The sequence below is a fragment of the Penicillium vulpinum genome, assembly GCF_028829585.1.
Source record: "Penicillium vulpinum strain IBT 29486 chromosome Unknown utg000001l_segment0_segment0, whole genome shotgun sequence".
NCBI lineage: Eukaryota > Fungi > Ascomycota > Eurotiomycetes > Eurotiales > Aspergillaceae > Penicillium > Penicillium vulpinum.
Window position 1 is genome coordinate 5,914,925 of NW_026643241.1, and position 24,125 is coordinate 5,939,049.

At 48.8% G+C, this 24,125-nt stretch overlaps 9 protein-coding genes across 9 annotated transcripts; 3 read left to right on the plus strand and 6 right to left on the minus strand.

Annotated features, from left to right (window-relative positions):
- Positions 1-11: 11 nt before the first annotated feature.
- Positions 12-1,580, minus strand: N7479_002120 (MCT family MFS transporter; the record flags this gene model as incomplete). The annotated part of the gene is made up of 2 exons (XM_057249817.1): positions 12-1,307; positions 1,365-1,580. 2 exons carry the CDS (start codon positions 1,578-1,580, stop codon positions 12-14), a joined length of 1,512 nt encoding a protein of 503 aa, XP_057114249.1.
- Positions 1,581-2,470: 890 nt separating this feature from the next.
- N7479_002121 (LIM domain protein) lies at positions 2,471-4,928 on the plus strand (the record flags this gene model as incomplete). Its single annotated transcript, XM_057249818.1, has 3 exons — positions 2,471-2,546; positions 2,599-4,538; positions 4,602-4,928. 3 exons carry the CDS (start codon positions 2,471-2,473, stop codon positions 4,926-4,928), a joined length of 2,343 nt encoding a protein of 780 aa, XP_057114250.1.
- Positions 4,929-5,264: 336 nt separating this feature from the next.
- Positions 5,265-6,491, minus strand: trm8 (tRNA (guanine46-N7)-methyltransferase; the record flags this gene model as incomplete). The annotated part of the gene is made up of 3 exons (XM_057249819.1): positions 5,265-5,929; positions 6,010-6,197; positions 6,325-6,491. The coding sequence occupies 3 exons, from the start codon at positions 6,489-6,491 to the stop codon at positions 5,265-5,267; spliced, it is 1,020 nt and encodes a 339-aa protein (XP_057114251.1).
- Positions 6,492-6,705: 214 nt separating this feature from the next.
- Positions 6,706-7,377, plus strand: N7479_002123 (ESCRT-II subunit protein VPS25; the record flags this gene model as incomplete). Its single annotated transcript, XM_057249820.1, has 2 exons — positions 6,706-7,201; positions 7,265-7,377. The coding sequence occupies 2 exons, from the start codon at positions 6,706-6,708 to the stop codon at positions 7,375-7,377; spliced, it is 609 nt and encodes a 202-aa protein (XP_057114252.1).
- Positions 7,378-7,575: 198 nt separating this feature from the next.
- On the minus strand, positions 7,576-10,305 carry N7479_002124 (uncharacterized protein; the record flags this gene model as incomplete). The annotated part of the gene is made up of 4 exons (XM_057249821.1): positions 7,576-8,232; positions 8,295-9,663; positions 9,712-10,148; positions 10,213-10,305. 4 exons carry the CDS (start codon positions 10,303-10,305, stop codon positions 7,576-7,578), a joined length of 2,556 nt encoding a protein of 851 aa, XP_057114253.1.
- A 1,766-nt stretch (positions 10,306-12,071) lies between these two features.
- N7479_002125 (sulfate transporter family protein) lies at positions 12,072-15,481 on the minus strand (the record flags this gene model as incomplete). Its single annotated transcript, XM_057249822.1, has 4 exons — positions 12,072-13,532; positions 13,583-13,782; positions 13,835-15,181; positions 15,250-15,481. The coding sequence occupies 4 exons, from the start codon at positions 15,479-15,481 to the stop codon at positions 12,072-12,074; spliced, it is 3,240 nt and encodes a 1,079-aa protein (XP_057114254.1).
- A 966-nt stretch (positions 15,482-16,447) lies between these two features.
- N7479_002126 (DNA replication protein PSF1) lies at positions 16,448-17,325 on the minus strand (the record flags this gene model as incomplete). Its single annotated transcript, XM_057249823.1, has 3 exons — positions 16,448-16,541; positions 16,602-17,122; positions 17,251-17,325. 3 exons carry the CDS (start codon positions 17,323-17,325, stop codon positions 16,448-16,450), a joined length of 690 nt encoding a protein of 229 aa, XP_057114255.1.
- Positions 17,326-17,618: 293 nt separating this feature from the next.
- N7479_002127 (isopenicillin N synthase family dioxygenase) lies at positions 17,619-18,768 on the minus strand (the record flags this gene model as incomplete). The annotated part of the gene is made up of 3 exons (XM_057249824.1): positions 17,619-17,839; positions 17,891-18,326; positions 18,421-18,768. 3 exons carry the CDS (start codon positions 18,766-18,768, stop codon positions 17,619-17,621), a joined length of 1,005 nt encoding a protein of 334 aa, XP_057114256.1.
- A 501-nt stretch (positions 18,769-19,269) lies between these two features.
- On the plus strand, positions 19,270-23,135 carry N7479_002128 (cation-transporting P-type ATPase PCA1; the record flags this gene model as incomplete). The annotated part of the gene is made up of 3 exons (XM_057249825.1): positions 19,270-19,615; positions 19,667-20,940; positions 21,003-23,135. 3 exons carry the CDS (start codon positions 19,270-19,272, stop codon positions 23,133-23,135), a joined length of 3,753 nt encoding a protein of 1,250 aa, XP_057114257.1.
- Between the last annotated feature and the right edge of the window lie 990 nt (positions 23,136-24,125).

The window sequence follows — 24,125 nt, forward strand, 5'->3', positions numbered from 1 at the left end:
ATGCAGCTATATTAAACCTTTTTCAAAGTGATCATTCTGCGAACCAAACTGACGGGGGCCCACAACGAAGCATCTGTTCCAGTAGCCTCCAAGGCCGATGAAATAATTACAGGGCTGTTTTGCTTCTCACTTCCACCGTGGGTTCCAATCAACGGGCCAGGCTGGACGACAGAATCACGTCCCTCAGCACGCTCCAACTCGCCGACCTTCCAACCACGGACGAACCATAAACACAAGAAAGCACCAAAATACATGAATCCAGTAAATATTTGAACGCGCAGATATGAAGTCCCGCCACCAACATGATTGCTGCGGAGCTGAAGGGCGATAGCCTCAGAGACAGTGCAAGGAGCAACAAGCGTGAGCCAGTTAATGCTTAAGCCGGAAGGCAGGTCTCTGATGCCAATGATCTCCGCCAGAACAGGAGATGCAGTAGCCCAATACGTGCCTGCGACAGTGCCAACCAAAACGGCGAAGAAACATACCACACCCATACTATCAACAGAAGTCCAGATGGCGAGACAGAATAGACCACAGAGGAAGGTAAGGAAAGTGGCAATATTAATGCGACCAAGCCGGTCACTGAATATGCCAACACACGGACGCCCAAGACCCTGACCAAGGTTGAGCAGCGCCGAGACAATACTCCCCTGGTGCGACGAGAGACCGACGGAGAGAGCGAAATTGGCAACACTGAATATTAGCGCCACGTAGCCAAGCATGCTGAATATGCCCCACCCGAGGAAGAGCAAAAATTCCGGGCGACGCAGGAGAGGCAGATGGAAAGCTGTGAATCTACTGCCGACGGCCTTATTGCGGTCCCGGAGCAAGTTACAGCATACCAGATTCACGACGCAAGAAATGATACCCAAAATGCGGAAAGCCCAGCCCAACCCGTAACGCGGAATAATGGCGCCCACTGCGAGGGAGTAGATCAGACCGCCGAGACCAGACCCGGCAGCGTTGATGCCCATCGCTACGCCACGGTGCTTATCAAACCATTGCGGAGTGATACCGACACTACCCACAAAGAGAAAGCCCATGCCCCAGCCGAAACAGACGCCTTGGCTGAGGAAGATGTGCCATTTCTGGGTTGCGAACGAGGACCCTATCAAAGAGAGGGTTTCGAGGAAGATGCCAATGTTGAGGACAAGTCGTGTGCCCCATTTTTGGATCATCCAAGTGGCTAATGGGGCCACTAGAAGCGCACAGGAGATACTCAAGCCGCCCGTGAAGGCGTATGATAGGGCAGATGTGTTGGGGAATACATCGTTTGAGATATAATAGCTCAGAAAGACTCCATAACTCTGAATATCAGACCTGTTAGTAAGACGAGAGTGAAAAGGCGGAAATTTATGACTCACGCTATTAATACCCCAGGTATGCGCATTAATCCAGAAAACACAGGCGACACAGACCCAGCCATAGCCACCGTCCGGGGCCACATCACGCTTATATTTCTCATCTTCATCTTCATCCGGTGCCGGCTGTGGATGGAAATTCTGTTCCTGTTTTGTGCTCTCTCGGCCCAGATCATTTTGGTGGGAACGGATAATATCTATTGGCACATTATCTGCCATAGTAGCTCAGATACAAGCCCAGCTTGTTGTTATATTATGAGATAACAAGCTCCTTGGAAAGTAAGCCGAAACCGGTTGCCGTTTTCGTCACAACATGGAGATATGTAGTGAAAAGAAGCAGGAGACTTAAGTTAGCACGCTAGCAAAAAAAGGACTAGATTTCTATCAGTTTATTGTTGGTAATCATTGGAGCCATCGGACTATCGGACTATCGGACTATCGGACTACATGCCGAATCCAAGGAACATTGTTCATATAGAGGAAAGATGTCCGGGGGTCTCATTTATCATTTCGATTCGGCGATATTTGACCAATGAAGGAAGCTGGCAGTATAGAGCTATGTTATACTTTGCGCTCGAAGAAGGTCATTCTTCGAGGTGTCAGCGTTGCTTGGCTGTGGGGTCTCTTGTGCCGAGAAGCCGATGCGGAGGAGTCCAGTCAAGTCCAAGTTGAGTCCAAGTTGGGCAGATGTGGGGGAATTTTCTTAGTTATTTCCAAGGGTCAAAGAATAACAATGGATGCTTCTTAAGCTTAATTAGAGATATCCATGGATATATCCATAGGGCTGACATCTCTGTCAAGTATACCTATTATTAAATATGCCCCTACGTTGTGTCCAATATAGGGCTTGTTGGGGTTAAATAGAGCCAAGCCCTTATCGGTATATTATGTAAAGATGATGAGTCATCCGTTGCCTCGCGACGGGCCCCTAGGGGTTTGTTTGGAGGGGAAGCAGCCCAATGACGCTAGCCAGCTCAGACCGACAGGCGTAGATCGCAACTAGACTCTTCTCATCCTAGTTCGTCCTGGTTTCTCTTGGTCCCTCGTCATTATCCTGTACTTATCCGTATATCTCTTCATATCCTTGATCCTTGCAAATTGCAAATTCCATGATGCATAAGCATACCACTGGTCAGAGGAAGGTCTCACCTCCTGGGCCATCCTTCATGTCCAGTGATCAAGTTTGTAAGTGCCTCGTTAGTGTTGAACGGCTCGGGACTGATATGTGAGTCAACAGCAACATACTTGAAGGACTTGCGGTCAAATCGTCCGGTCCGTCCAACAGGATCTCGTCCATACCCAGGCAGAGCAGCCGCATCAACAAGCGATATTCCTGATAGCCTTCCTCCAAGGGCATCATCGGCATTATCCATGCACACCCCAGTCGAAGATGAAATTGAAGTTCACCCACGTTCAGGCAGCGCAATGTCCCATCGCCGGGCGAATTCCCATGTGCCCAGCGGCGGCGCAATGGGTCGTCCTTTAGTTCAGGAGCCACGCACGCATTCGATCCGAAAGAACGTGTTTCCAGCACAAATTCATGCACGCACTATTCCAATTCCGGTATCTCCATCTCTGTCATATCGTGAAAACGGTCAACGACGACATGAAAAGGAAGAAGCACGGGCACTACGAGACGCCTTGCAGAAAATGGATATTCAGGATGACGTTGGTCTTCACCAAGCAGCCCAGGACGAGGCCACCGAGCTAGTTTGGATGCATCAAAATCCTGGTAAAGCTTTCAAAAACCCTTATGCGCCATACAAGAATCCCGATTCCGATAGGCGCAGCCAGAGCCCTGTCCTAGATATTCCACGAGAATATAATCCCTCGACCAATAGATTCAGCCAGTCAACAGGCTCAAGTGTCTCCTCTGATGTCAACTCTAGCCCTGAGTCAGCGCGCAAACGATCATCTCTGGCTGGACCCTCAAAGAAGAATCTCAAGGTTAACTTTAAACTACCTGACGAGGAACCCGAGCAGCCTCTTGCTCCCAAATCACGCTCCGCCAGTAGTGATTCATCTAAAGGGATCTTCAGGAATCCTAACGATCAAATTTACGAAGAGCCCGTTGACACTCAGAAGGAACCCGAAGCAAAGCCAGACTTTTCGAAGTCGGACTCGTCAGCTTTGAAAAACAAACCGCGCAACGCTCTGGGGCGTGTTCCTAGGCCGCTACCTTGGTTGCAAAATAGAGCTCACAGCAGCCCTTTGATGGATAAGATCTCGCGGTTTGAAATCAACAAGAACCCTCCCCCCCAGCCACGAAATGCCGGCTATACTCGAAACGAAAGCGCTACTCCTCCTTCTACTCAGTCACACAACGCCGGTTACACTAGAAATGAGCTTGTTACTCCAACTCCTCCTCCCGAACAAAAGCGTGAACTTACTCCCACCCAGGATGGAAGAGAAAGACGCAGTGACGATATCCGCGCAGCTACAAGCAAAAAGCGAGGAGACCGCAGTGAAAAGTTACCAATGCCTACAGCCGTCAGTGATCGAGTTGGACGCCCAATCGTGAGCTTCGACCGAACTTGGAAACCAAGTGACCAGCCGAAACCTGATCGTCCAACCCTACCCGTGATTGAAATAGCACCACCGACCATTGAAGTCTCAGCGCCCTCGATCGAAGTCTCCGAGCCACCCCCAATCCCCGTCATCAATATCCCGGACATCAAAGTACCCACTATCTCCGAGATAGAAGCTCCTTCTAAGCAACAGACCAGACCAGTGCCCCAGTCGACGAGAAGCTGCCCAACTAAACCAGGTTTCCCAAAACAGCAGGGATCTGATTCGAAGAGCCGTTGGTACTCGCCCTATATACGATCTGGCGTCCCTACTGCAAGGTGTGAGCTATGTACACTTTCCATTTCCGGAAAAATCGTGACTGCTGGCGGATGTCGATTCCACCCGGAGTGCTTTACCTGTTTCCACTGCCATACAGCTCTGGAATGTGTGGCTTTCTATCAAGAACCAGAGTCTAGCAGAGCCGAAAGATTAGCAACCGAAGCTAATGATCATGAGGCCTGTGTGCCACGTTTCTACTGCCACTTGGATTTCCACGAGATGTTCAGCCCCCGTTGCAAGAGCTGCAAGACCCCTATTGAAGGAGAAGTGGTAGTGGCATGTGGTGCTGAATGGCATGTCGGCCACTTCTTCTGCGCAGAATGCGGTGATGTATGTGTGGATTTCCTTTCTGATTTCGCATGCAAGACAACTAACTATTGCTCTTTAATATAGCCCTTCGATTCCCAAACTCCCTTTGTCGAGAAAGATGGCTTCGCATGGTGTCTCCACTGCCACTCGCGCCGTACCGCACCACGTTGTTTGGGCTGTAAACAGCACGTCATGGACGACGTTGTCATTTCTGCAATTGGCGGCCAGTGGCACGAGCGCTGTTTCAATTGTCACGAGTGTGGCGATGGCTTTGGTCCGGAGGGTCGGTTCTTCGTTCGTGAAGGCGAGCCCAAGCGAACAGCCAAGGGCCGCATCATCGGTGGTCCAGTTCAACTGGCTATCTGTGAGAGATGTGAAGGTATCCGTCTTAAGGCGCCTGGAATGTGCTAGATTTCTGTACCATTTAGTTGCGGAGTATTACCCACCATGTGTTAACGAAATTACTGCTCTTATGATAGATTCACGCATGTTGTCGGTGTTTGATTGTTGCATCACTTGATTTCTCTGCATGTTTTTCTACAGCCCTTTTTTTGTCGGGGTTCATTTCGGGAGTTGGTTCGTTATTGTGAGCAAGCGAAGATTGTCAGCGAGTATCATATTGGAAATGCATTTAGAACCGGAAGAAACGCCCGAAACACCTCTCTCTTATCGTCATACCATTGAAATGATTCCAATAACTTCCCGTATTTTCCGTTCTAATTATATCTAATTCCTTCAACCCCCTTTTTAAGCAGGCCATTCAGGATCAGCCTTGCGCCTGAAAACGGCGACATACTTGTTTCCCTTATTCCTCGTAACTTTCTTCGACTCCTCCGTCTCGTACTTCATAACCCGTACACAAGGATCAAGAGCAAGCTCCTCATCAGAAACCCGTTCAAACAGATCCTTACTGCTCGCAGCAGGGGCCGCCCCACCCTCCGGCTGCTCTCCATGCAGGAAATGCCGCAGGACCCAGTAGTGATACTCCTCAACATCGGTAATGGTATAAAGCAGACCGCCAGGCCGCAGGACATACGCATACTCGGAGTTCAGGGACTCGGAGATGATACGGGCCTTATGCTTACGAGCCTTGAAGTGAGGATCCGGGAAGCAAATGAAGATCTTGGAGAGTTGGTGGTGGCCGAAGAAGTTGGGGAGGAACTTCATTGTGTTGCTGCGGATTGCGGTGATGTTTTCGAAGTTTCCTGGGAAGAGTTTCTCCGTGCCGATTTCGTCATCATTAGCTGGGACGGGTGCCGGAGTTGATTCGGTGCTTTCGGGTTGTGCGGAGGCATCTTTGGGTTCGGTTGATGATGGGTTTGCGGCTTTGTTCTTGAGGCGTTGTTGTTGGCTGCGCAGGGCGTGGATGCGAGAGCTGAGGTATTCCAGCACTGAGGTGCGGATTTCCATGCCTGTGACAGATTGTTAATTTTGTGGTGCTCATGTGGGCGGGTGCAAAGTGTATATTTGAATATTAATGCGCTGTACTTACCGACCATCAGGGTATCTGGCATCAATGGCGCTAGGCCAACCATCAACCCGCCGAATCCGCATCCGATATCCACGACTTCGACCTCCTTGGTCAACTTGCGCCCTCCGCTGAGGGTCGTTTTGGATGTATCTGGATCCACGAATGCAGGGTAATGGGATGACCAGTCCATATGCGCGGGGCTGACGGGACTATTAGAGCATTAGTTAGCTATCAGTTCCTGATTGGATGTGTAGGAATTGTCGCCAGTGAAGCTCGAGGGGCACATGGATATGCCAATGGAAATGATATGTAGAATTGGCAAAAGAAGATACATACTACTCTAGCCGGTGATCAGAGAAGGGATTCGCATGCGCGCGCTGGCGGAAGAATTTCTTCTGCGGCATCTTAATGATGGAGCCATCAGTGGATTCCTGCTGGGCCTGTACATTTCGACGGTACTCTTCGCGCTTGATACGCTTTGCAGGTGGATTTTGGGTGGTCATTGTGAAGAGCAGACCAGGGGAAGAGTAGAGAGAAATCGAAAAGGTCGAAGTCGAAATTGAGAAAATCCCCCGGGCCCCACCTTGTACTCCACAGCTTAGAGTCTCTCTCAACTTTCAATGTTCTTTATCTCTTCTTGTCTCGACATTGTACCTGTGACTTTTTACGTCTATTTTGGTTATTTGATTCGCTAATTGCTCTTTACTTCCTTTCAATATGTCATCAATTTCCCCTTTCCCCTTCCCGCCAACCTACAACTTTCCCCCCTTCTTCACCCCGCAACCAAACACAACAACCCGCCACGCGCAGCTCAAGAAATGGTCCTCTCTGATTCAGTCCTGGTGCCGGCATCACCGCCAATACCGCCTCTCCCTAATCGAGGCTGTTGAAACCCCACTCTTCCACAATACAGCCCTGCGCAAGCGCCTTGATCTGCACGAGGCCCGCGCCGTCATCGACTGGATGACCAAGAGCGAAGAGGAAGGCGGCGGTGGACGGCGAGCGGAGTGGATCTCTGATGCTGGAGGCGCGTCATCTTCAGGGGGCTTGGGGAATGGTGCCGGGCAAGGGCCGAAATCTGTTGCGTGGATTTGGTGGAGGAGGCCTGAGGAGTGGGCAGATGTGGTGCTTGAGTGGGTTGAGGGAACTGGACAAAGGGGATCGGTTCTAACAGTATACGAGCTTATTCATGGAGAGGGGGCCATGTCGCAGGGTGAGATTCCCTCTTTGGTTATGAGTGGGAGTGTTTACGGTTTATGCTGATTCGCGTCTATAGAGTTCCATGGCATGGATACTGATGTCATGCTGCGCTCGCTAAATGTCTTGGTTAAGAGGGGCAGGGCGCAGATTTTTGGTAGTGAGGGCCAGGAGGGTGTTAAGTTCTTTTGAAGGCTCAAGATGAGATGCTAGGATTTCTCTATGAGATAAGTCGTGGCTATTCGTGGCAAACAAAGCGCTTCTCATGTGCAGGTCAAATGATATGTCAAATCACGTCACCGGTACTCCAAACTTATACACAGAATCCATGTTCTTGGGTTGAAAGCCCTAGATGGATGAGGGCCGTGGACTCAATACCTTGGTATGATTCTACTCATTCGTGTTCTCGATCATCTCCTCAGTCAACTCGTATTCGTCGGCGGCGCGTGTCTCCTGCGACATGGCCATGTCCAGGAGCCAGTCAACTCGGACAATTCGTGGAGTCTTCTTGATATCGAGTGCCAGTTGACGGAATCGAGGCCAGACTCGGCCGTGATTAGCTCCGGTACTACTAAGAAGAAAGACATCCTTACGAGCAGGATTGTTGTCTTCCGCTTCGCTCTCGTCGTCGCTCTCCTCCCGCCGGGAATGGTTCGTTATAGCTAGACGACCGCGGAATAGCATGCACTCCCCTCCGTTTGTTTCAACAATAGACTTGAATGCATCAAATCCACCTCGAATGTCCTCGACGCAATAGATGCGATAGCCCTGCAGCATTTTATTTTTGTTTTTCTCTGCATTTGCTGTGACAGAAGACAGGTCAAAGTTGTACTTCTTCTCGGCGTCTTTATCCTCCAGTGGGAAATCAGAGGGGTCAAGCAGCTCCTCCTTCTTTAGACAACTGGTGATGAAGTCTGTGCTAACGATCATTGGCGCATACGCGAGTGCATTGACGAATTTTGTGGTCCGCAAGATTGACGGTGCGGCCAAGTGAGTGCACCGCCGGGCATCTTGGACCACCATTATACCGAGATCTCGAAGGCCTCGCTGTGAAAGTGTCAGTAGTGACTCTTGGGCCAATCACATTTAGAATTGCAGTAGAAACAAACCTTGTCTGCGTCCTCTTTCTTTTCGTTACCCTTCCCTACCCATCTCTGATAGCCAGTAATCAGTAAGTGCATAGCAATTGGTGGCCGAGACTTTTTCTGTCGTTTGGTCTCTACAGCCTGCTCGCCTTCGCTCTCATCCTCGGCTTCAAGTGAGGCACGCTTCTTGTTCCCCTGAACCCGGTCCTCGTCTGATTTTCGTCTGCCACCGTAAATAACACCGCCCACGCGTTTCTTTTCCTTTTCGTACAAGGCAAGATCCGGGGCATATTCATGGAGTCGGGCAGTCGCTGCATCTTTTGACTTGCGGCTGCTGGTCGACGACGGGGTCTCGTTTTCTTTGCCCTCAGACATGATTCGAGTTCGTGCAGGTGTTTGAATAGGTCGGCGCGATTTTCCATTGCCCTGCGGAGTACCGTGCGAGGTTTCCACGGTATCCTCATCTATCTTGCGTTTCTTCTCAGCGGGGGGCTGTACTGAAACCATATTTTGGTCCTTGCTCTGCATTGCGCGGCGTGGGCTATGAGCAACAGTCTCTCCGGACGAGAAAAAGACCTGTTCCAAAACATTGCGGTCAAGCTGAGTCTGGCCTGCGACTTCTCCGAGATTGGTTCGCAGAGGGAAGTGGCTGTAGCGCGGGTTTGAGGCTGGCTGTAGCTTCCATTTTGCATAACTGTCCTCCAGCCACAGGTGGTTGACAACTTCAAGACCCCATTCCTTCGCCGCATTGCATTTCTCACTGGTTCCATGTGCTGTAATAAGATGGGTATTTTCTTGCTTTAATGTTTTGGTACATTCTGCACCTGCTGCTATGATCAAGTTCTCCAAGTAGATTCTTGCTTCGCCAACATAGTTGGACAAACTGATCTTCAAGGTTTCAAACCCAAGGATGCCAGTGCGAGAGATCGGGTAGTGCAGTAGTCGCCTGAGGGGTGAAGTATATGTGTTGAACGTCATGAGGCGGTAGAGCCATGCGAGATTCCCAACGTCTATGTTCAGTCGCGATGCTGTGCGGTACGCAAACCCTTCCCGGTAACGACAAATTAACATGTCTGCCCCATCAATATTTGATGTCATTTTGGCACCGCCTTGTTCGAGGACAGCTTGAATTGATTCCTGCAAGTGCGAGCCGATTCCAAGATCCGGAGACAGCATAATAGACTTCCCTTCAAAGACACTCCGTTGGTCTGGTTGATGTGCCAAACTAAATGGCGTGGGCAGTTTAGACGGATCTGTTGTAGACGCGCCGACCAAGTCCTTATTCTCTTGCCACCGGATTGGAGTATCAGGACCAACGCGCAAGATCTCTGGATCTGGAAGTGTATATGGACGTTCGTCGATTCGTCGACCAAGTTTAAGGCAGTCATCGAACCTGTTCTAAGTCAATGAGGGTCTCTGGCTAATGTACTACGAAACTCACCAGTGTGGTAGTACAATCTTCACGTTCAATTTTTTCGCCTGGACAATGCGCGCCTTATCGGAATCGGCCGTGAGGTCCACTAAGTGTGTAACCATCTGAGAAACTCTTGGAGAGTACAATCCACCTTTCGCTACCACACCACCTATTATTGCATCCTTGTCTCCTTCGGGTATGTCGCCGCAGGTAACCACCACATCATTCATGAACAGACGTGGATCTGGGCTGTATTGGCGGGGATTTGCTAATTTTCGCTTTGTCAATGAGTTATTCACCCACTGTGGCTTCACCACAGGGATCAGTGCATCGCAGGTAGTATTGTAGGCTTCGAAGTCAATCGTGGTAGAGATCAAATGGCTGAATTTGGCCACATCAGGGACCTCGGCACCGGGTTCAACAATCAGAGGCTCGCCGCCATTTTGCTCGAGGATAGTTGCAAGCTAGGCGATTATATTTTGTCAGTGTGGTCCAGTCAGTCTATACTAGTGGCAGGAAAACACGTACCTGCTCTGCGGATTCCCTCGAGAGATCCTTGGAGCATACGATACAGAGGCAACACTGCTCGAAGAGCTTAGACTCTTCATTTTCAGTTGTCATGACCAAAGTTGTAGATATAGTGTGAGATTGAAGACTGAATTGTTGATTGGGAAATCTCCAAGGGAGTCACATCCAAGTGTAAAACTAAAATGAGGCCATCAGGGACGCGCCCACGCGTGTCAGGAACGCCGGATCACGTGCACCGTAGCACGCGGAGATTGGAATTCAGATACATGTCTAGTTTGATCTATCTACTTTGATCTATCACTTTTGGAGACTCAATTTGAGTTTTTTTAAAAAATTATTATACAATTTATGAATTATTATCAAAATAACCACAATAGTCTTATATTCAAATACAACCCTATCTCGGAATTGCAGTCAAACCTACGGAGTATAGAGCTTTCAAAAGTCAAAAGGCCATGTTTGCTACGGTTATGCTTATAATTTTCCAGATGCCAATTTCCAGTTATAACTTCTGATCTTACAGTCATTGGTAACTCTAGCCAATGATCACTCTATTTGTATGAAAATAAAAAATGCCGATCTCTGTGCAACATACGGAGTAGTATGTTTGTTTCCTTTCTTGAGGTTTTGTTTGTATATATTGGGCGGTCTAATTCTGCCGAAAAGTGAGGTTATAATGAGCTGAACGAGTAGATATTTTGCCCTTCGGGGCATATGGTCAAATGAAAATATACAGAGAAGATTAGCATGGCCCCTGCACTAAGGATGACACGCTTAATCAAAGAGGAGCTAAACTTTTTTTTTTCTCCACGCAATCTCAATTATGATGGGAGCGTACGAAGTTTTTGCTATGTATTTGATACATAGATCCCAATGTGGAAAGTCACGTGATATCGCCGTTCAACCCATGTGGTCCCAAGCAGAGTCTAGGGCCTAGTATTGCACCAGTAACTTCGTTTACCCCAAATAGTCTCCGTACACCCCATCACGTGGAGAGGATGATCCATCACTAGTGTGTTGCAGACAGGAGTTGAAAGAGACCATTTATTGGGCACGTTGAGTTTGCCGAAAATAACTTCCAAGGTTGGAAGCGCTAAACTTGAAACAAATAAGAGCAAACTACAACCTATATTGTACGGAGTATATACCCATGTGTTTTATAATATATATGCCGCTGCAATGACAAACAGATGTTCTGTTTGGTTAAATGATCTTATGTAATCACTTAGGTGTAGCGGCCTAAGTAAACCTGCCGTCCCGGCAGGATTACACCCACCACGTCTTCAAAAAGGGAGGTTATATAGAGCTCCAGAAACAAGCATTTTCCACTGTATACCAACATAGTTTATCAACAGCCCCAGGCGAATATCGAATTCTTACTCCTCCTTCTTTTCTATATCATCATGCAGAGCCAACCTAAACGCCTCGGCCATCGGTGCCCCCTATTTGTGAAAGTGGGAGTTTTTAAGTTTTCAACGTCTTCGATGCCATATCGAGTTTGCTTTGGCTATATCGATGCAAGCTAGATGGTTTTTTCTACATATCGAAGGACCCCAAAAGATCTTCAGAGTTGAAAATTGCGTGCCAAAATGTACATGTGCCCACCTGGTATGTAAATAGGTAGCCATAAGCCTATAATGAGATAATTTACCCAACAGGTGCTAGAGGCGAAGTATTGCTACCTGCAACGACCATGAAGAATGTCGATATGCATGCATGATTCAGCTGCTATGTAGTATATATGAATATATGTAAATCAAAGAACCGGGAAATATTAACATCAAAAACGAGGCCCAACACTCGCTGAGATAACCACCAAGCTAGATGCAAAAAGCGAACAAGCCAACAAAAAAAGAGAATCAAGCTGCCATCGTTAAAACATACGAGGTGATACTATCCATGCGCTCAGTCGTCAACTTCAAGCTAACAGTCAACAACTCGCGAGCAATGCGCGGCTCCTGTTCCTGTAGTGCCTTCCACTGCACCGCCGTCAAATACCAAGCCACACAATCACGCTCAGCCTTGACCGTCGCCGTGCGGCGCGTATCACTGAAGAAAGGCAATTCGCCGCACGGTCGACCAGCGACAATGAGCTCAAAGTAGCGGCCCTGCGGGAGGTCGTAGCCACAGCGCAGCATGCCAGACTCGAGGAGGTAGAAAGCGCGCGGGGCATCGCCTTCGTGATACAGAACTGTGCCAGCGGGGTAAGATTCGCGCGAGAAGTAGGAGCAGGCGGGAAACCAAAAGTCTTCATTTTCAGTTGAGAGACCTTGGAATGTTTGGAGAAGCAGTGGCAGCGGTTGACGCATGGCAGACCAAGCGGGAGAGGCCATCATTGCTGTTTCGTGGGCTTGGATGGTTGATGTCGCTACGCGCTGCAGGTACTGGCGGCGGGGCGAGCTGACGACGTTGTCGGTTAGAGTGGTGGGTTTGGGTCCCGAGGGCACGGGGACTGAGGCGGGAACTTGGAGGAGCTCGGAGTCTGCAGTTGGGTCGGTGGGTGTGGCGAGTGCTTCTTGGTGGCTATAGAAGACTTTCAGGTAGTTGTTCTCGCAGAACTCAAGAGCCGAATTAAGGTCTTCGAAGATGGGCACGCCGGACTCTGGCTCAAAGAGTCCTACGTTTTGTAGGGACCTGCCTACGTCACCTTCGACATTCAAGCCGGAGATGGCTATCTGTACATTGCGCTTTCGGAGAACACGGTTGATGCGGGTGAATGCTTCTGCTGCTGAGAAGTCAAGTCCGTAGACCCGAGAAAAGTCGAGAATAAGAAATCGAATGGGACGCCGGTTGAAAGCTTCCTCCTCAATCAGGCCACGCATGGTGTTCTCAACATTAACGATGGTTCCAAAGAAGAGATATCCACCAAGTTTGATGATCATGGTTTGCTGTCCAGCTTCGCGTAGGAATTGCTGTTGGATAGGGGGACGTCGGACGGTCGACCCGGAAATTTCGCCCGAGAATGTTGCTCGAATGGCGGATTTGCGAGAGGTCTGGACCACAAAATTCACGCAGGCCAAAATGATCCCAATGAAGATTCCAACCACGAAGTCCCAAGCGCCCATCGTAACGACGATAATGACAACGGTTAAATACTCAAGTCGGGTGAGTTTTCCCCATGTGTCCACCAATGCCTCTTGCAAAAGCTCAATACCCAACAAGAAAATCAAGGCACCGACAACCATAATGGGAATATAACCGATTATGACTGGGCCAATGACCATAATCCCTGCAGTAGCTGCAGCCAACATCAGACCGGCCAACCGAGATGATCCGCCACTTGCAATGAAGAGAAGACTGTTTGTATAAACAAGATAGTTCTGCTTTCGTTAGCTCATTAATCACAGCTCTATCAATAGCGGTCACATACCTGAATGCTTCCTGCAAATCCTGAAAGTGCATTTGTTACGCCATGTGCCACAAGCTCTCTGTCGACATTGAGATTGTCTTCACCGGTGGATATGCCGAGAGCAGGTACGTTAATAGGCACATGAAGTACACCAAAGAATGTCAAAGCAAACATGGCCGGTATTGTCTCACTAAAGGCAGTCCAATTGACAGCCGAGAGATCTGCAACGAATCAGCATGGCAACCCCCAAATTATTGCAGCCAATCAACTTACCATAAAGAGTATAGAAATGGTACCACGGGTCATTGGAAGTTGGGGCATCAAAAACCCATCCATTGTGGCGCAGAGCACCCATGGAAATCCTGGCACTTAGAACGACAATGTAGAATATTGCCGCAACGGCAATGAAATACCCACCGACAAGGAAGTTTGAGCGAACAAATCGTTTGAGAACAAGAAGCCCAATTGCAAGGAACAGGGGTATTATCCAAAGAGGGAAGGTGTCAAGCTGGAAAAGTTTCTGGATTGTGGGAAGACTGTACTCAAAGGACCCGGGAAGCCGGGCTGAGACTTCCAATCCAGTCTGTAACAGAAAGTATCCCACACCACCGATGCATCCAATGAGAATATGACGGGGAAAGAATCCAATGAGCGAGCCCAATCCACAGACACCCATTAAGAAAAATACCAAGCCAGTGAGAATCGAACTGGCTGAGAAGGCTAGGATGGTCGTTGCAATCACTGATTTCGGGTTGTCTTTGCCGACTGAATTCATGATAGTGAAAGCCATCTGGTGGAAGAACGGTACTACTTCAATCATCTCACTTCCTATTCCTCCTTTGAAGATCGAGCCTCCACAGGAGAATACCACTTGGGAAATGATGGTACTAACATAGAACATTGAGATACCATCAGTTCCTAGATGAGAGAACAAGGGCTCTCCCAGAGGGAATAAGATCATTCCATAGGATAAGGCATCGAGAATATTGAGAAGTAGTCCCAGCAATACGGCAGGAACCAGACTGACAGGATGTACCACAGCCTCTTTCCATATGGCTCGCTTATCCCATGACTTTGGGTTTGACAGAATCCGAGTATAGTGAGTGGCAGATGAAATTCCTTTTGTTATTAAGTTTGGAGGCCGTTCGACAGCTGCTGTTTGGTTCTCGGCATCGCCTAAACTTCCATAATTTTGTGTAGATTTGGATTGTGAATTGGGTAATAACGAGGTGTGCTCATTGTCTTGTTCAGGCTCCTCATAGGTCTTTGGTGATGGGGGTGAGGGGATACCATCGGTCCCTGGTTGCGTGACCTGGTCCTCCATCGTATCCGGCAATGGACGGCGAATCATCTCTGTCAAGGCCGAAGGGCCTGAAGGCGAAGTAGGCTCCACAGAGGCATATCCCGGTTCCAACAAAGCGTTCCCTTCGGCATTATGGGAGCTTGTAGCTTCATCCTGGGAGTAACTTGAAGAATTTTGGTTGGCGTGGAATATATCAAGGTTAGGGGGTAACCCAGCCCCGTCCCTCAAAATGGACTTTTTATTCAGTGAAAGGCCATAGGTAGCGAGTTCTGCGGTCTGGTCACGGAGGCCGTCCGAGGCATAATGAGCCGGGTCTGCTATAGGTCGAATGGTCAGTAAAAAATCGCGCGGTGTCTCTAACGGTACATCATGCGCAGTGACCCACCCATATTGATGTTGAAGGACCGGTGGTAAAATGAACGGGTTGGCGTCCTCATCGTCGCTCCATTGTAACTGGATGATTCCGCTCCCATTGGACCGGGCGGGCTGCCTAGATTTGCATGTTCCACCAGCGTTTCTGACGGGACATTACCCTGGATGTCGCGGTCAAACATCAGATTGCGTGACAGTGCTGATGCGCGAGAGTCGCGACGGCCACGAGGTTGCAGCACCGCCATGGTGTTTCGTGCAGTTGCCGTCCAACCAAGTGATGAAGCCGAAAAGGTTAAGAAATTCGGAAGATAAAACGGGGCCACTAATGCATGGGGCGACCGTTCGGATAAACAAATGACGCAATCGAGATGAGCATTGCACAGAAGGACAGTGGATTTATATGTATATAAGAGAAGCAGTTATCAACACAAATATGAATTAGCAACAAACAAGATAGAAAAGCTCATCTGAAAGTACCGGGGTTTTCCAAGGTTTTGACTAAACCTCCCTTATCTCCCGGGCTAACAGTCGAGCTAAACCACATCTGGACTGATACCGATGAAGATAAAGTGAGGTGGTCCGTGCGAAAGACTAGGGGAAAACAGCCATGTGGATAAAACACCTAGCCTCTACGGAGTACTTTTCTAGGGCTCTCCTTACAACGCCTGTCTTTTCAATTGCACTAAATCTGAACTAATTCTCAAATTCTGAAACCGCATATATATTGTGTAGCAAGTTGCAGCTCCGTAGTCGGACACTGTGCTATACATACGTTGCATGATTGGTATTGACATTATGCAGGAGCATAAGCCCTGTTCTTCCTTGCATAACGCCATACAGCATAAGCCAATGAGCTCTAGGTTCATTTGCCGATATTTGCCGGATATTTCATACGTCTCTAGCTTAATTCTTCCTCGCATTTCCAAAGTGATTGTCCAAGTGCATCTGGATTGTAGGCGAACCTAGCCCTGGAGAATACATGAGAGAAAAAAAAAACATTGATTAAACCGGCAATCATGCACAACCAGACTCGTGTCACACACCATTGCAATGCAAAAAAATCATTATTTTGGCCATTAGGTCTAGACACGCTAACGGCCGGGGTATCTCAAAGTACATGGTCCCTTCACAAACCATTGTAGATAGCCAACGCCAATTCAAGTTTCTTGTACTCATATAGAACCTGAAGGCCAGGTCGTTCCGGCTCTCATTCAAGTCAACCGCTCCAGGAAACCCTGAGCAATCAACCGTTCAACATCACCCTGACGAACATAAAGCTGACTGTTCTTGGTCAAGTTGATCACACTAAACCTGAATTAGCCACTAGATCCCCAAACAATGTAAAACCTCACCAAAAAAACATACCCATATTCTGTCTGAATCTCTCCAGCATCCTTCAACACCCGTACGTCAATAAACAAATCCTTTGGCGGCTCCAGAGTCCCTGTCAAATCAACGTCTGTCCACTGGCCCTTATATGCAGCAAGCATATCCCCGTACTGGCGAAAGTACTCCTCCTCTTCGGGACTCAGCGAACTATGCCCGCTAGCCCCGAAAGCCGTGTGCTGAGCCGCCTCACTGTCTTCGGACGGCTGCTGCTGCTCGAGGATATCTACTCCCGTCCAGCACAGCTCCTCGAGCTTTTCTGTGCGCACACGGTGGTACGCAAGCAGGCAGCGCTTGTTCCGGCGCATGCACAGGTGATCGACGAGTAGCGCACAGGCAATGGCCGGGTCAGCCGAGGGATTGAACCCGCCCTCGAAGGGCTCTAAAAGGCGGGTGACATCGCGGTCGAGATCGCGAACTTCGCGAGTTACTGCGCGTACAATCTCAGTTTGGTAGGGAGGCAGGTGGGCGAGGGATTGGGTGCGTTTCGCGTGTTGGACCTATCGCGGGTAAGGTGTTGGTCAGCGGGCTGAGTTTCCAGGGCTTTTCTTGTTTTGTTATTTCGCCGTCGGTGTTGGTGTTGGGATTGTGAAACCCCAAGAGCATCATAAGTTTATAGATCACGTACCAATTTGTTGCCGAGTTCGCCGTACATGGTGGCCACGCGGTCGGGGTCCTGGTGAGGGACGCGACTTTGATCCATTTCGGCGAGCGCCAAGATTGGCTCTTAGTCAGGTGGAGTGATCGGCGCCAAGGTCAAGTATGGAGTCACTTTTTGGGTAAAGGCACTTGATCTCCGAAAAAGATAGATGAGAGATACATTGGAAGTGACAGCAATACCGTGTAGAGCTGAGGTGCCACACTTGAAAGAGAGGGGAAAGCGCAAACCAAGCTAGAAGGGGCACAATGGCTTCAATTGTGGACAAATCGAGGAAAAGTGACCAATGGGATTATTTTCGGATCAAGAAAAAAAAAAGCCAATGGTCGATACTAATATCAATAGTGCATAGAGGCCCTCATTTGGTTGTATCCGGCCTGTGTGATCGGCTCATACTTTGCAACACCTCCGATATATGGAATACATTCAATCACCGAGTCAGGATCCGGTGCCATAAAATACGGAATAGAGAATCGTCTACGGGTCATACGATCTTGTCCTTCAAATCTATCTGGAAGAGGCGGCAGAGTGACTCGATGGCTGGTAGACCTCAGAAGATCTATATAAGTCAGCGGTCGAGAGCAGACCAGGAGCATACCAAGCGACAAACCATTACTCCACCTCTGCAAAAGATCCCCCACATTCATCACAATCGCATTCTTAATAGGCGTTGCAGAGACAAAAGTCCCCGGTGATGAAACATCCTCGACTTCCAACCCACCACAATCATCTTGAAACAGCAAGGTGATCGAGCTCCAGTCGGTATGTGCGGGGCATCTGGCTGCACGCTCTGTCTCAATTGCTTCTGCCGGAATAGGGGGATAGTGTAGTAGGCGAAGTTGGTTATTATGACCCGAGTGTTTCTGAAGCAGATGGTTCTCATCTAGCTCCAAGCCAATAGCAAGCGCTTGTAGAATTTCCCCTCCGATGCGGAAACACTCCCAGTAGAAGTGGTGCATAAAGTCACGGAATCCGGGGAGACTGCATTCTGGCAGCCACTGATTAGGCTGCGTGGTGTTCTCGTCGCTTCCTATATCATAGCTTTCCTATATCAGGTCAATGAAGCTCGAAATTACACATAGATAAACTCGGTGCCGACTGGGAGGTATGGGATTATGGACAAACACAGCGGGCTCTCACTTTGATGTCTGTAATCTCCCTCAGTTTGTCTGCCCTTTCCTGATCGTCACCCGTACTCATCACCTGCGACACCTTCTCTAACCCAGGCCAAGAGTACCCTCTGTGAATCGCCCATCCCTCTGGATGGGGCGCTTTGAGTTTCTCGTCCTGTGGTAGTTCGAAAAATAGCTTCGACCAGTTGAATGCCTCGTCTAACATCGACTCTGGCAGTGAGTGATTGACAATGTATACAAATCCCACTTTTTTGCAAGCAGCAACGATGTCTTGCGCGATTCGCTGACGACTGGACTCCGTGTTCCATCCAGCAAAGTCCACGACAGGAATATTTGGGCACTTAGCGGAAGCCATGGCACTTTGGTGTTATATCGGGGTGTAATGGTTAAAAAACAAATCAAGAGCTTAGAAAAAAAAAACAAAAAGAGTAAGTTTCTAACCTAGCACTCCTTGCAAGTCAGATGAAGAATGTAAACATAACAGTGGTATCAAATCGGAAACAGTGGACATCTTACTGAGCACGGTCCACCGGGTCCTACTAAGAGTTCAGTAGCAACCGCCTGACCTGTGATCAGAGTGACATTGCCAAATATCCCCAATCGTAGAGATACAAACACCAGTCCACGGGAACGTAAAATGTTGAATACGCTACATATCTATGCTCACATCCATCTACATATGTCGTAGCTACGTAGGTACTACATACATAACATACTACTCCGTACATACATAAACATATATCTCTAAAAATACATGTACCCCACCCCCACAATGTATCCACAATCTTCCTAAACTCTTCTCCATCTACACCTCAACCTACACAAATTGAATTGAGAGCTGAAAATCACCTGAAAAATGGGATACTCCTGCTGTGGCTCACCGGTTCCAGTTCCTGAGACTGATATCTCGCCAATCGTGGCTGCAACTGTGGAGACGAACAGTTCTACGGCTTATCAACGCAATGGCGACGACTCTAAGCCTCCCGACACTACGGCCCCCACTCATGGAGAGCCTACCCAGGAGAAATCAAATATTTCCTGCTTTCCTGGTGAATGCGTGGGCAACAGAACTGAGAATGATACTGACGCGCCTGACTGCTGTCGTGGCAAAGTTGGCCCATGCTGCGACATGTCTTGCCTTGACCGCTTGGCTATGCGGGAATGCGAGACAAGCGCTGGGGGTCTAAACGGTCAGCCAGACAGTGAGCAGCCCCTTTTTGATAATTTCTTTCAATGTTGCTAACTCCTCTCAGCTTGTGGTGAGGCTACCGACCACAAAGCATGCAGCCAACATAGTCTCTCTGCCCTCGACCGCTATGGAGCTACGTTGCAAGCCCTGGGATGTATCTGCCGTGCTCTCATTGCTCTTGGCCAGGAAACCTGTTGTGAAATTCGCGAGCGTCACTCACTAGACAGGAAATCATCTGCTCGTTCCCTTCTTCTCACTTCGCTAGATTCCTCCAGTAGCAACGGCTCTGTTGTCAAGGACCAGGCCGCGCGGAACCGTGCCCACCTACCGAGGAGCTCTGGTAAAAGTGCCAGGTTTGTCAATAAGCCGTTTGCAGATGCTTGCGTCTCTTTTCTTCCGAAGGACAAACCCGCCAAAGAGCCTCCTGTCAAAAGCAAGTGCTCCAAGTCGTGTTCCTCTGAGGGCACATCAGCCAGGGAACAACCCCTAAAGAGTGACTGCGCTGAAAAGTGCTGTACGGGAAAAAATACCGTCAAAGAAGCCTCAACGAACAATAAGTACTCATGTTCTTGCTGCTCAGAAGACACGCCGGCCACGAGTCCATCTGTCGAGGACAACTGTGCCAAGTCTTGCTTCTCCTTCAAAACTTCCGCGAAGCAGCTTGCTGCGCAACCTGAACGCCTCGGTTCTTGCTGCTCGGAGACCTCTTGTGCCGAGACATCCTCTCCCAAACCTGACTGCACTGGATCTTGCTGTCTCGGAGACGAGTGCATCAAAGACAATGCCACTAAGAGCACTGATGCGGGATCGTGCTGTCGAAAGTTCAAGCCCGTTGCTGAGCCGCCCGCTAATGATTCTGCAGGATCTTGTTGCAGAAGAGCTAAGAAAGCGATCACTAAAGAGCCCTCTAACGCCGTCTCTGACTCTTGCTATAAACCACCGGAGCAGGATATCTTCGAGGCTCCAAAAGCTAGTTGCACAGACTCTTGCTGCACAGAAAGGCAGCCGATCAACTATCAAGGCTCTTGCGCCGATGCTTGCTGCTCCTCTACTCCACCCAACTCTGGTTTTAGGATTGAGAAATCCCCGATTGATGCCATCACTGATTTAGAGAATCAGGGTACCGGCAAGGAGCATGTCGTTCTCAGCATTTTTGGCATGACTTGCACTGGTTGCGAGACGAAGCTCAACCGAATGCTCGTTACTGTCCCCGCTGTCAAAGACCTGAAAACCAGTCTAGTTCTCTCACGAGCTGAGTTCAACATCGATCTCCGTCTTAGCTCGGTGGAAGAAGTCATGAAACATCTGGAGCGAACGACTGGGTTTAAGTGTGAAAGAGTCCAGAACCCGGGATCTAGCCTAAATCTTATTGTTCCCGGCGAACAATCAAAATTCATTAGTCAAAAGTGGCAGAGGGAGTTATTGACATGGTACCCGTGGATAAGCAGACCGTGCGAGTGGCTTTTGATCCAAAAATTCTGGGAGCTCGAGACCTCACTGAGAAGACCTGGGGTCAGCCATTTGAACTTGCTCCTCCACGCGGTGATCCTTCCCTGGAGGCTGGCAGCAAGCACGTTCGTCATGTCGGATATATGACCCTTTTTTCCGCCATTTTGACGATCCCGGTCCTAGTCATGGCATGGGCTCCGCTTCTTGAGAGGGAGATAGCATATTCCTCGGCTTCCCTCGCCTTGGCCACGATTGTTCAAGTTATCATAGCAGGGCCATTCTATCCCAAGGCCCTGAAAGCTCTTGTTTTCTCGAGGGTTATAGAAATGGACCTTTTGATTGTCTTGAGCACCAGTGCTGCTTACATCTTCTCGGTTGTCTCCTTTGGGTACCTCATTGCAGGAAAACCCCTTTCTACGGGTCAATTCTTTGAAACAAGCACTCTTTTGGTCACTTTGATCATGGTTGGTCGATGGATCGCCGCTCTCGCTCGTCAGAAAGCTGTTGAATCCATTTCTATCCGGTCACTTCAGCCGTCGAAAGCTATTCTTGTCGATAAAGAGAGCGGAACGGAACGGGAGATTGACGCCCGACTTCTTCAATACGGCGACACCTTCAAAGTTCTCCCTGACACCAAAATCCCCACCGACGGCACTGTCCTCAATGGGTCGTCCGAGGTTGACGAATCTATGCTCACTGGTGAATCTAGACCGGTGGAAAAATATCCCAAGTCTGTGGTGATTGCTGGGTCTATCAATGGACCTGGGGTTATGACTGTTCGACTGAACCGTTTACCTAGTGACAACACTATCAATGCTATTGCTGCGATGGTCGATGAGGCCAAACTGTCGAGACCAAAGATACAGGATCTAGCAGACCGGGTCGCATCCTATTTCGTGCCGGTTGTTGTGGCATTGACGATCATCACATTCGTCATTTGGATCGCAGTGGGCATGACTATTCGTGGATACGATGGATCTGAGGCTACAATTCAAGCCATTACCTACGCTATTACTGTCCTTATTGTCTCTTGCCCCTGCGCTATTGGATTGGCTGTTCCTATGGTCATTGTGATTGCCAGTGGAGTCGCAGCGGAAAGAGGTGTTATCTTTAAGTCAGCAGATGCTATTGAATTAGCCTATAAGATGTCGCACGTCGTATTTGATAAGACTGGGACCTTGACTCGGGGAAAGCTTTCTGTCGTCGCGAAAGTCTGCATCGATGTAAACCAACTCCCGCTTCTTCTAGGCCTCATAGAAAACAGTCGTCACCCAGTCTCAATTTCTGTGGCTGCCCACCTAAAGGACGCCGGAGCTATGGCTTCGATTGTTCCTGGGCCCAAGAGCCTTACTGGTAAAGGTGTTGAAACCACCTTGGGTGGCCGGAGACTTCGAGCAGGCAATTCTCGCTGGCTGAATTTATCAGAACATGAACTTGTCCAACCAATGCTTTCTCGAGGATACACTGTCTTCTGCTTCACAATCGATGATGCGCTAAATGCGGTATTTGGCCTTGAAGATGAGCTTCGACCTGATGCTGTAGAGACGATCGAGACATTGCATAAGCGTGGCATCTCGGTACATGTGGTTTCTGGCGACGATGACGGAGCTGTTCAGATTTTAGCGTCCAAGCTTGGCATTCCTGGCGATAATGTGCGTTCTCGAAGCTCACCTGTTGACAAGAAGGACTACATCCAGAAGCTCCTCGGTACTGGCACAGATGGCAAGGAACCAGTTGTTGTTTTTTGCGGTGACGGCACGAACGATGCCGTTGCTCTCGCGCAAGCTACGATCGGTGTCCACATGAACGAAGGTACTGATGTCGCGCAATCCGCCGCGGATGTGGTTCTCATGCGGCCTTCTCTGGCTGGCATCCCCGCCATGATGAACGCCAGTCGGAAGTCTGTTAACCGCATCAGGTTCAATTTTACATGGAGCTTCGTATATAACACCTTTGCAGTCCTTCTTGCTGCGGGTGCTTTTGTTAATGCGAGGATTCCTGCAGAATTTGCGGGACTGGGAGAGTTGGTGAGTGTGTTGCCAGTCATTGCTGCTGCGGTGCTTCTTCGCTGGTCGAAGATCTAGACAAAGAGCGCCATCATTGCACGATTGATAACGGCTGAAGTTCTACAATCTCTCCTCTCTTTGATGACTGATTGGAACCTTCGTTTTTTTCAAGGTAATCCGGCCGAGAAGAAATTGTTAGTATTGATCGGAGAATACATTAAGCCAATTATAGGGTTACCGGAGGCTTTCTTCTTTTGTTTTAAGTCACTGGTTCTCCTTAGTATAAAGCTGCTCACAAACACTGTCAGGGACGTAGTTATAGGCCTTGAGGTCTCCCCCTTGCTCTACAGAGTATGTTTTAATTAGGGGCATTTATATGGTGTGTTCTCGGCTTGTAGTACTTTTTCCTGTCGGATTTCGCCAGCAGTATTGTCCTTTGTGGGGATATATGGCTCCGGGGCATTTGGCACGATACACATCCCGCCATGTAGGATATTGGCCAGATGATTGCTCGGTGTTAATCTGAACGTCTCAGTCCGCTAGCCTCCTCTCAGTGGCCGGTGGCTGATGAATTTCCTCGTTCTATGGCTTCTAGTACAGTTACCCTACATGTATCTAAATTTCCTTTTCTAGAAGGTTTGCCTTTTTGGGTTTGCCCCATTACTGCAGCGCCTACCCACATTATCACACTTGAATCTTAAGATCGCCCTTTCTAAGCATTGCCACATGATTCTCATGATGAATACCACACTATAGCGGATCCTTAACATTGAGGATACCCTAGTGGTTGATAGATCGGTGGAGAGGATTAGTGGAAAGTGAGGTTTGGATGGTTGGAAGAGACGGTGTGGAGGGAACAATTGATAAATTCCATATTGATAGTGCCTCAATGGATTATTGGATTGCTCCTGACTGGTAACATCCATAGATGATTTATTGAAATATTAAGATTTGCCTGGACTCCGGAGTTGTCCACCCCAATCAGCCCAACAGTTCAGCTGCAGTAGTGAGTTGAATGTCAAATTGTGTCCCACATTTTGTTCCGCAGTAAGTAGTTATTGAAATTAT